At 35.6% G+C, this 12,055-nt stretch overlaps 1 protein-coding gene and 1 long non-coding RNA gene across 3 annotated transcripts in view; one reads left to right on the top strand and one right to left on the bottom strand.

The window, feature by feature from the left end:
• Nucleotides 1-2,636, top strand: part of LOC135215685 (uncharacterized) — a 330,613-nt gene extending 327,977 nt beyond the window's left edge. The window contains exon 4 of the long non-coding RNA XR_010314755.1: nt 2,448-2,636. This is a non-coding gene — a long non-coding RNA (uncharacterized LOC135215685). The remainder of the gene's footprint in view (nt 1-2,447) is intronic.
• A 1,339-nt stretch (nt 2,637-3,975) lies between these two features.
• Nucleotides 3,976-12,055, bottom strand: part of LOC135215682 (uncharacterized) — a 39,979-nt gene continuing 31,899 nt past the window's right edge. The window contains exons 8-15 of one of the 2 annotated variants that reach the window (XM_064250628.1): nt 11,566-11,666; nt 10,745-10,819; nt 10,213-10,406; nt 9,049-9,101; nt 8,152-8,323; nt 7,800-7,880; nt 7,397-7,529; nt 3,976-4,703 (exon numbers count right to left, since the gene is read on the bottom strand). In XM_064250628.1, coding sequence (XP_064106698.1) covers nt 4,562-4,703; nt 7,397-7,529; nt 7,800-7,880; nt 8,152-8,323; nt 9,049-9,101; nt 10,213-10,406; nt 10,745-10,819; nt 11,566-11,666 — 951 coding nt within the window. In that variant the 3' untranslated portion in view covers nt 3,976-4,561. The remainder of the gene's footprint in view (nt 4,704-7,396; nt 7,530-7,799; nt 7,881-8,151; nt 8,324-9,048; nt 9,102-10,212; nt 10,407-10,744; nt 10,820-11,565; nt 11,667-12,055) is intronic. The other variant, XM_064250629.1, reaches the window with a different exon arrangement.

The following is a 12,055-nucleotide window of genomic DNA, read 5'->3' on the forward strand; positions in this document are numbered from 1 at the left end:
AGTTTACATGAATAATTATCACATCGAACTGTGATTCATTTATATATCATTCGAGCTACAAATGTCCTTCAATATCTAAATTCGCTCTACCTCGGAATTGACATATTTTCATATATGTACCGAAGGGGAATTATTTAGTTGATAATAATTTCGTCCCCCCATGGGATCGAACCACCGTCCAAGTGGACGGGAACGAAATCAGGACAGACAGTGACGCTAACCAATCAGCCAACAGAGACGCTATAAGTTTATATCGATTCTGACCTTACAAATCACCCTCGAACTCGGTGTTTTTCGTAATTAGAATCGATATGAAACCCCGTCTACCATGTTAGCCAATTCGAGCGTTTGACCCACGTAGCCTTTGTTATGAATAATTATCACATCGAACCGTGATTCATTTATATGCGTATGTCACAAACACACATAAGCAGAAACTCTCTTTTATTATTTGAGTGTAAGTCCAAATATATGAGTATTACTGGTTACATAAACGCGATTATGCAATAGTACAGAAATACTCACAGAACATTTGTTTGAAAAATTTGTACTTTCCGTCGGTTAGTTTTCCTTTCATACGTTCAATTTTTTCCTAATAGTTCCTTAGTGTCTGTAGCATAAGAGTTACTGAGGACTCTGAGCTACCCAGTTGCACTCCATGAAACCAGCAATTTAATTCTGCTCTTTTTATTACTCGCCGAAAATACCGTTTCAAGACCAGTTTCTTTTAATTTCATGTGAAATGCTATAGTGGGCAAGTGATCAAATAGCACTGGTAAAATAACTGATACCTCTCTGGTTAAGATACGATGATAGACGGATTGCCAATTCAACCGTCTGCCACAGTATCTAAACCAAAGGCCCAGGTTTGAATCGTATTCGGTGCAGATGCCCTCATCACTTATACGTAATTCCTCATGGCTATAATTTCCAAGGTATAGGGAATTCGAATTAAGATTGGTATCTTAGTATTTGTGAGTAAAAGAAGGTCGCAGATGTATAGCACGTATATATGTGACAAAACTTCACACTTGGTCAAAGTGTTACAAACTTGGTGGAGATGGGCTGATATCAATTCCAAGTATAGAACTTGAATTCATCAGGAATATTTAGAGTAGAATCCTTGACATTTTATATCTTTCATGATAGGCGAATGATGAAGTCAACCTTCCATCCCTTTATCTAAACGAAAGGACCAAGTTCGAATCTTAACTAGGGTAGATGCCCTCATTAGTTATGATGCCCCTTAGTTGTTAAGTATTTGTAAGGTTTAGCAAATTCAATCTTGATAGTTGTGGCTTAATATTTGTGACAGGTATAACAAAGCTCCACTTGTATAAGTGGCAAAACTTCATGATTAACCAGTTGTTACAAATTTATAAATCAGATAAGGTTATGATATATTGAAGTTGATTGTATATAGTACAGTACCCAAATTCGACTAAAACAAGAACAGGCATTCATCTGCCCCAGTCCCTAAACCAAAGGCCCAGGTTTAATTATGGCCAGAGCAGATTCATTTACCTATTGTAATTCCTCTTGGGTCTAAGGTATTTTGAAGGTTTTGTGAGATATATATATATAATAATAATATATATATATATAATATATATTTATATATATATATATATATATATATATACTATATATCTATATATATATATATATATATATATATATATATATATATATATATAATGTGTGTGTGTGTTGTGACTTTGTGCATATACGTATGTATATATTAATAAAATTTACGTGCGTATGTGCTGTATAAGTTGAGGCATATGTTAAGTAATTGCCTTTGCCCTTAGAACCTTCATCAGAACACTTTACTGAAATAATCTATGTATCTGAAATCCGTATCAATAGTAGACAGTTGAGCAGCACCCATGCTTTGGCCAATATTAGTCTTTTTTCCACATATTCATATTGTGTCTATTTCCCATTTCTCTATAACTTTTGCGACCCCTATTTATTTTCTGTCTAGATTTTTGACTAAATTTTTTACGAAACACCCTACATTCCCTAAGATGCCAGTTCCCTGAATTCCTTTGACGAATTCCCAAAATTCATCTCGTAAGTTGCTGTCTCTACACTTTCGATCCTTAGCCCAATTTTTATTTTCTTGTTACAAAAGCAACCCAATTCAATGCACTATTGTCTAAACAAGTACGCCTTTATGGAAAAATTGGGCGTCTCGAAGGTAGGCCATCATCTCACATGCTATATCCAACAGATTGGGAAACATTGCACATGCAAGAGGTGCCAAGGGGAACTATAAAAATCCAGTTTTTTAATCCAGGATGAGAAACCAGGCTAGCAACATTACTGGGCCTGGAAACGAGACCCACCTCTAAGCATTTCGTTCTCTTGGTAAATATAATAGGTCAGGGAATGACTAAACAGTTTATTTAAGCCATTGTTGAATTTCTTCATACCCATTGCAGAGGTGAAAGATAATCGGCAAGAAAAGAATTTTGTTGAAGGCATCAGCAATGGTCCCTCCTTGAAGCTGCGTCAGCCATACCACTGATGAAAATCTCGTCGAGGCCAGTAAGAAAAATCTCACCGCTGATACCAGAAGTCGCACTACTGGAATGGCCCCCAACCGATGTCTTGATTATTCACGCAGAAACACCGTAAGTTGTTTGTCTCTCATAATATCTCCTTTGGTTTTTTTCTTAGCAGTATTTAGGTTTATTAGTAGTAACACAGTTTTTTCTATTCTAAAGAAATCTTGTTATTTGTATCCCGGTCTTTCTGGGTAATTTTCATTAGTGATTCATTTTGAAAAGCGTTATACCACTATGATAGTAGTACAATAGCGGATATTGAAGGATTCATAATCACAAATATATTAGAACTACAAAAGATTACAGGTAAGAGTAAGGTTAAACCCGTAGACTGTCTCACATTTGTTTATTCTTTTGTTGCTGTGAAATCTTGATTTTGTTTCATGGACACAGCAACTCTGCTGTTTTGTTTGTGACAAGGGAAGGTGCCATAAGTCCCCGTATCTTTGTCTGAGTCGGATTTTCATTAGAGTTTTTCTACTGGTTTCTTGGTGATTGCATTATCACCACAAAGGTATTTCCAGTAGTTTCTATAATCCAAGTTCTCTTTCCTGGTAATAACTCGTCAGACCTTGCCCCCAGAACGCGAAGTTGCATTCTACTTCGGTAATTTTACGCTGTCGTAAGATTTCACCCTAGTTCTTGCTTTGGTTTCTTCGTTTTGTAAATGTAGGCGTTTAAAACTTTTGCTTGCACTCCTAGCTCCATTTACAACTTAGCTTTGTTTCCTTTCTCTTTGTTTTCTTTTCTGAAATATGATATGAAGCTTTATTCAAACATTCATGAAATTCATGGTATGTTCCTGCTTGCTGCAAAAATGATCTTCAAATATACAGAAATTGCCTCCCATAAAATATATTACTGAAACGTGAAGGTGTTCCATATTGATGTCGTAGCCGTATCACTCAAAGGAGCCAAATGAAATATCGATCAAAACCATTTTCATCTTTTATTTTCATTTATTAGCCCGTCTCAGTTTCCATTTTCCTTTACGCCACGGACAATGAAGAATATGAGTAATGAATGTGTTGCGACAAATGAATTTCATGCTTACAGTTATCTTGCAGCGTGAAAACAACTGCACTTTTGTGGTTGCTGCAATTTATTAGACATTTCTGGCGAAGAAAAATGGTTCTTAGACGACGCCATTTCATGCTGACTGACATTGAGAGAGACATAATTCTTTGTTGTATAAAAAGTATAAAATGCTGAAAGGGTCTTTATGCAAATCCGTTCACTTGCATTGTCATGGAGTTATGAATATTTTCCATGCTTCCTTCAACTTACGTAAAACAATTACATATCGTTCATTAACGTACTTGGTAACGTGTACACACCGAAAAGCAGAACATAGGCTAAGGGTGAATTGTGGACTCTGTTTTAATGTGTGTTTGTTGAGAGAGAGAGAGAGAGAGAGAGAGAGAGAGAGAGAGAGAGAGAGAGAGAGAGAGAGAGAGAGCCTTTGCAATCTAAACTTTCAACACAGGGTGAACGATGAGCATCATAAGTTTTGAAGTACTGAAAGAATCCCGTATAAGTTATAATGCTGTAGAGTATTAAAGATGGATGTCACCAGATGGCGTGGTTGTCACTTATCATGCTCACTTCACCAATTGCAAAATGACGTAGAATAATGTTAATCAGAAAAGCTAGTGGTAAATTCTTGCTACCAGTGAGCTAAAATTATTTGCCTCTGGGTCATCTATTTCAGAAAAAACAACTGCAGTAGCCGAATACATACCGACCTTTAAAATAGTATCACTTGTTGAAAAAAAATCATAATTATAAATTATTGGGAGCTAAACAAAATTCCTGTAAGATCTACTAAAAACTTCCAAATTAATAGTTTGACTGTGTAGTATAAAAAAAAAGTTGTGATGAAAAGTTGCTGATTTAAAAAATTATATATTAGATCTCTTAAGAATAGCACGGATCAGGTCAGTTCACTCGTGTAACAGAAGCATTTCTCAGGTCAACCGGTGTATGGATTAATTGGAGGTCGTTGAGGTGGTCGCTGGCGTCGTAGACGACCGGTGGCGCCGGTTCTGGCGCCTCTTCTCCTGACGGTTCGACTTACGCTGCTGCTTTCTCTTGGCTTTCCTGGCTGCTTTCTTGGCTCTCACATTCTCCCTGCAAAAGTTATTGATCTTCAGATAGCCTTATTCATAAGAATAATAGGGAATATATATATATATATATATATATATATATATATATATCTATATATATATATTATATATATATATATATATTATATATATCATGAGGTACAGCAATTTGGATAAGTGACTTTTAGATTCCCAAACATCAAGCTACAAATGCTGTTTAATATTCCAATTGCTCTACCTCGGGAATTATAAGTCTCTTTTGATGGTATTCCCGACTAAGGGAACTTTGAGATTAAACGAAATTTTTATTTTAATGTTCGTGAATGTGTATGTATCACTGATTTACGAAGATATGGAACGTGATGAAAAATGAATAAATAAGCAAGTAAGGGCAGCTCTGGAGTAAATTAGATTTGGTCTTGCATCTAAACCTCTGTCTTTTGCATGCGCGATATTAATGGGCACTCAGTAGTATCCCATTTTTTCGTCAGCTCAGAAATCAGTATTGAAATGTGGCCTCAATAATACGTCAGTGTGGATGGTACTGTCATTCACTTTTTCACGGGGTAAATCTGCACGTTGTAATGTAACTAGCAAGTAAGTGACAGAATCAGTTTCGGCTGTGCTGTAGGGTTGAACTCAAACCTAAGATATTCTATCTAACAAACAGACAGCATTGGCAACCAAGTGCTTTCATTTGTTTGTTTTGTTTGTTTGTTTGTATGGTGTTTTTACGTTGCATGGAACCAGTGGTTATTTAGCAACGGGACCAACGGCTTTACATGACTTCCGAACCACGTCGAGAGTGAACTTCTATCACCAGAAATACACATCTCTCACTCCTCAGTGGAATGGCCGAGAATAGAACCCGTGACCACTGAGGTGGGACGCTAATTACATACCAACCACGCCACTGAAGTGCTTTCAGTGCCTGAGGTTAACAGTAGCTAGCTACAGGAACATTCATATGATATTCAAGTCATTTATAATGCTACTTATACTGGAATATGAGGGCACTTCTCATGAACGTATTCTCGATGCTGACAACAGGTAGACATATGGTACTGCCTTTTAACTGAAGAAAAACCGGTTGGCGATTCAAGAGTATTCAACATGTCACTTTGAACCTCCCCTGAAGCTGAAACTAGTTCTTTTATTTAACCGACACATTAATATTATATATATATATATATATATATATATATATATATATATATACATATATATATATATATATATATATACATATATATATATATATATATATATATATATATATATTATATATATATATAATTGCAGATTATTATGCAAACACTAAAAGAGATACATGTGTGTATGTATGTACATATGTGAGTGTATGTGTGTACATATCCTATATAATATATATATATATATATATATATATATATATTATATATATATATATATATATACACACACATACACTCACATACGTACATACATACACACATGTATCTGTTTTAGTGTTTGCATAATAATCTGCAATTGAATATTTGGGCTTTTATATTTTGCAATCTTGCAGATAATTTTCTTATGCATAAATAGCTTGTGCATCAAATAATTACTTTCAAGTTATAAGTTATTTGTATATCCATATACGAGATTCATGCATGATACATTAGTGATACCAAATTATGGTCCCAAAATTCTTAACCTTATGAAATTCATACGCGTACGAAAACTGAAGCAGAGAGAGAGAGAGAGAGAGAGAGGAGAGAGAGAGAGGAGAGAGAGAGATGTCTTAAAGTTTCAGTTTTAAGTATTGAACGAAGTTGCTCTGCTCTAATGATCTTACCTTATTCCGAAAAGTAATTAAATGTGCATTACAGCTAGATAGTATTTTTGCTACCAGCTATCTGCTTAGTATACTCTAAACCAAGCCTGAGATTTCACTGATAAAACACTAAAATCCCAAGTAAGTTTGTCTTACCTGTATCACGGGAGAAAGCATTAACAGAAACAGTCTTGTATTTTGGGATATTTCTGTCGAGAGAACGAACATACTTTTGTGGAAGAGAACTTTCATTCACAGACACACACATACACACATATACACACACAAACGGCATGCTTTTACAGCAGGAATAAAGTAAAAATTTCCTCGCTGTCGGCCATTTTATTTTCCACTTAAGGCATATGTTATAAGCATGCTTGCCTTCAAGGTGAGAAAAAAATCCTCGATGCTTTAGTATGATTTCTTGTGGGCACTTTGTAATTCCCACTCGCTAGTAGTTTTACCTCAGCGTCACTTGGATTTTGGGGTTTGTTACTATTTTACCACTGATATTGTTGAGAGATGCGATATTTCACCACTGATGTTGGCGAGAGACCCGATATTTTTACCACTGATAATGATGAGAGACCCGATATTTTACCACAAATATGGTGAGAGATCCGATATTTTACCATTGATAGTGGTGAGAGACGCGAAATTTTACCACTGATATTGGTTAGAGACGCCTTATTTTACCGCTGATACTGGCGAGAGATGCAACATTTTACCACTGACAGTGGTGATAGACGCGATATTTTACCACTGATATTGACGAGAGACGCGATATTTTACCACTGATAATGGTGAGAGACGCGAAAAGCATTCAGATACCTGGTGTTTTCCTTGACACCTGCCGTATAAACAGTAGACTTTCATCCAGTAATTCTATACTGATTTACAAGCCTGAAAACACTAACCAGAGTTCTCGAGTAAACTTAGAACAGCATGTCTCGTATCTTGAAGAGCAGTGGGCATCATCTACACCAAACTGATGTAAGGCGAAGGTAGTAACAACATCATTTATGTTATCACATGGAATCTCTGGCTGATCTGCAATGAACAGGATAAAACAATTAGAAGTTACAATAGATACCAATGATGACAATACGAAAATCATTCCAATCAAAAGCTTTTGTTGAAGAGACACGAAACTCTACATCGAAATTTAGAAAACTTTTAACTGATGTGTCTGGAGGAAGGATTGCGTATTTTTAGTGAATGAGTTTGTAGATTCTTGTGTGAGGTTCGGTTATCAAGGTCTGTCAGAACCACTGAAAACAAGGCTGCAATCTTCAGTAGTACTTTTCCTTGGATTCTTACCTGTCTCGTCTGTCGAATTAGCATTCAGTTGTGACTTTTTATACTTGATTCCTTGCTTACAGCAGAATTTCGTCCCCTTTCCTGCAATAAATGGGAAATTGCAAGAAGACTATGAATTATTCATTCAGATGCAGAAGATACTGTATTAACATATTAAAAAGTTCCCAGTATGGTCCCTTTTTAAAAAAGAATATTGAAAGAACTAATCTGCAATTAATGCAAGATATACTGACTATGAAGTATAGTGCACTAAAATCAGGCCTGGGAAAAACATTAGGTATCGCAACATCATTTGCATCTAGTGATTGAATATCGCCACAAGAAAATAGTAGGATTTATAAAAAATACAAACTTTTTTCTTTGTTCTTCATCTTCCTTGCCCTCCTCCCCTTCTGCCTTCGTTGCTTGCGGCCACGACGGTGAACGGGAACTTCGTCACCACTTTCCGCATCATCAGTTTCCTCAGGGTCTTCCTGTTCCGCTTCGTCACCAAGAAGAAGTTCGGCGAGAGTGTCTTCTTCCGTCTGAATAAATGATGAAATATTATTTCGGCAATACGTTCAGTGCTTCTTTCTTACTACTGATAGTTTGAGATCAAGAACATTGTTGTCATATATTCCATTTGCATTGGCGACAGAACAATGCCTATAGAATAAAAATAACTATTGGAAATCTTAAAACCATGCTTACTATTGGAAATCTTTAAACTACGCTTACTACAGAGAGAGAGAGAGAGAGAGAGAGAGAGAGAGAGAGAGAGAGAGAGAGAGAGAGAGAGAGAGAGAGTACGTGAATGAGATTTCTTCGTTAACCAGCGTGCACAATTATTCACAGCAAAAAGCTAATAATTAAACGAACATGTCCCATATTTCTCTTTCTTATTCTTAAGGAATCATTATTATTATATAAATCCTTAGTCAGTCAATTCATACTAGATCAAAGCTTCAATAGTGATTAATATTCTATTATTTAAAGGTATGTGAAATATGCCTCGTCATTACCTCAGGAGTTTGATTTAGTTCTAAATCGGTACCAGAAATGTCAATGAAAGCTGATCAAAAGAAACGAAAAAAGAAAAAAGAAACGGGCAATTTTAGTGGAGGTTGAAAAATTGCGGCAGTTCCAGTGGTAGCTTTATCACCTCCTAATAGTTTATTTTTTAAGTTTGTTGAGTTGTGTCATTACATTGATAAGTAATAGTTGAATATCCAAAATTCTGTTGAAAGAAAGAAATAGACTCGATCTTTACCGGTGGTTCGGTGGTAGCGTTTAGATGATCGTCATAAGCATCCTCATCGAGGCCTGAAAAAAGTAATATATTATTTGTTATACATATATGAGTGTGTGTGTGTGTGTGGGGGGGGGGGGGTGTTTAAAGGCAAAACTTTACTCTTTTACTCTTTTAAAATGTTGTTTGCAATTCATTTGTTGCACCGTGTAAAAGTTCGTGTGAAGACTCAGAATATGTCAGTGACATTAAGTAGAAAAATCGCTAGGCACTAATCTTGAATTTCGCACGAAGCCACGAAGTTAATATAAAAGAAAAAGGAGTAAATACTCTTTGCTTGGACCAAAGAACGACTAGCTTTTTGTATGAAGCTGGTTATTTCCTACTTGCCTCAGTTATTCAAGACCTGATAACCAGACATAAAAATTTGCATTGCAGTATATGAGAGGACTTAGTAATGATCCCGAATGCTGTTTAATTTGTGTTGGTCAGTGCAGCACATGACAATAACTTCGGTTTTAGGAAACCTCAAGAAATTTTTTGATCACATACTAATGTATTGTTGGCTGAAATCATAACAAAAGAATTCCACTTTAATTCAACCACATACTCAAGGCCAATAAGGTAGTAAGACTTCTGCGTTTGAGTATCAGCATTTGTTTGCCCATTTTCTTTTACACTTCATCTATATGCGGTTCCAAATCAGGAATTAAGGAGCAGGCGTGTGGGTAAACAGAAAATAAGTTAAATCAATGAATCATATGGATGTGGAAGAATGAATGCATTTGATGGGGTGATGGAGCGAAAGAGGTATTTGAGAGGAAGGACCTTCAGTAATAGGAAGTGCCACAGATCGCTCAAGATGGAAGGGAAAGGCAAAGTGTAGTATGTAAAGAGGTTTAATGCGCTCCTGATCAAACTTTTATTCAGGGGCTTGAACCGGCGTAATCAATGGGAAGTTTCTTGTACAAGCACTTCACCTATACTTGAGCAGATGACGCATGCATGTGGTAGTGACCGTTGAGATGACTTCTTTGGAACCCTCCTCTGGCACGGGAAATGACGAACAAGATACGTATCTAATTTTTCCTATTAATTTTAAAACCATAATGTTGATCAATGATATGCTTATACAATAACACACTATGGATGGAAGGAGTCTGAAGCTTATGGTATCGATCTAACCTTCTGTTGAGTTTTGATTCCTATTCTGGTGTCGATTGGCCTTATTATGCCTGTTCCTGTTCCTGCGTGCGTGCTTCCTGTGTTTTTTCCAAGGTTTTTTGCCTTTCCACGCCTTTCTTTCCTTCTTTTCTTGCTTCCGTGCCATCCTTCTTGCTTGTTTACGAGCCCACTTTCCACCAGCTGGCTTCACTCTCCTGGAATAATAAGCCAAATTTCTATCGTATACTTTGCAATGTTGAAAAAGTGTCTGCTGCCTATTCAACCCAACTTTGGATCCACAAGCTCAAATAGTGGCCAGGTTTTGATTTTGTACATATTTAACTTATCCTTTTTTTGCTGTCTAGACTCGTTAAGTACATGACTTGTCTTGTTCATTAAAAATCCCCAATCATATCAGTTATATTACTGACGAAAGTTGCAGAGTTGAAAACTATTTTCAGCTTTGTGCTTTAATTATTTATATAATTGTGGGGATTAAGTGATGAATAATTTAATCACGACACCAAAAAAAAAATTTTTTTTTTAGCATTACCGGTCTTCTTCGTCTGTTTGTTCGCCCTTTCTTCGAAGACGTAAATGTGCGCGCACTCTTTTTCTGGTCACGCGTCTGTTCCAAAGTAAGAAAATATTTACGTTAATGATAAATTCTCCTGAAATACATCGCTGTATTGTTTGCGTAAAAAACATAACCACACTATATTATATACGTATATATATATATATATATATATATATATAGATTATATATATATATATATATATATATATATATATATATATATATATATATATTATATGAGTATGTTAGCTTGAATTTTAAAGATTTCGCACGGTTGATTAATGCTAAACTGATTTTACTACAATGATTTCATGAGTTGCCCTTTTGTAATTTCATAATACAATTCCTTAGCGTCAACGTACCCTTTTTTACTAAATCGTTCTCTATGACAATTAATTCCCTCCTTTTTTTTTTCTTAAATTTTACAAACCTTTACCTTTTTTTATACTTCAGCTCGAAACATAATATCACCCGAGCCTTGTTCCATCAGAGCTAAACTTCCAATGCAAATACTAGTATAGTCCTTCTAAAAGTTTACAATGATGTTAAGGCATTCTTCAGTACCATAAAAGAATAGCTATATCATCATTCAGGTTGGAGTAACATCAATAAAAGTCACTTCAACTTCAATAGAGTCATAAATTCTGTCTGATCAGCAACTGCAAAATTAACCATTTATATTATTGACTCAAAACTTTTGATTTAGCTAACGTGCAAAAGGATTCTAAGAGTTGAATCTTTTCACCGTGGCTGCCTTCCTCAATGGGTCATAGAAACGAACATTTGCGACATACTTCCCGGCTTGTCGAATGGCCTGGCGAGCTTCCTGTCTTCTTTTCTTCTTCTGAAGTCGTGTTTTCCTTCGAGCGTTGACGCTGCCTCGTCCTTTTGGTCCCTGAACACAGATAGTAATTAGAATAAGTTTCAACCAATCAAATTAAATTATACAAGAATGGTGGCTGTTTTTGTTTAATCGATCAGTGGCTTAAAAGAAAAGCTCTTATATTTTATTTCAACATTCTTTTATTTCCTACATAATGTCTCCTTTCATGGTTTTCGCACAACAGTACGTGGAATAATAATAATAATAATAATAATAATAATAATAATAATAATAATAATAATAATAATAATAATAGTTATTACTCGTAAAGCAGATAGCTGAGGGAGCGTCCACACGGGTGCTCAACATGTGCTTGCAATATGCAACATACATTACCGAATAAGCTGTTAACATGTGACCTGGTGTGTCGAGGTAATAATGGCAGCATTAATTATATTATT

The sequence above is a fragment of the Macrobrachium nipponense genome, chromosome 5 (assembly GCF_015104395.2).
Source record: "Macrobrachium nipponense isolate FS-2020 chromosome 5, ASM1510439v2, whole genome shotgun sequence".
NCBI classification, from domain to species: domain Eukaryota; kingdom Metazoa; phylum Arthropoda; class Malacostraca; order Decapoda; family Palaemonidae; genus Macrobrachium; species Macrobrachium nipponense.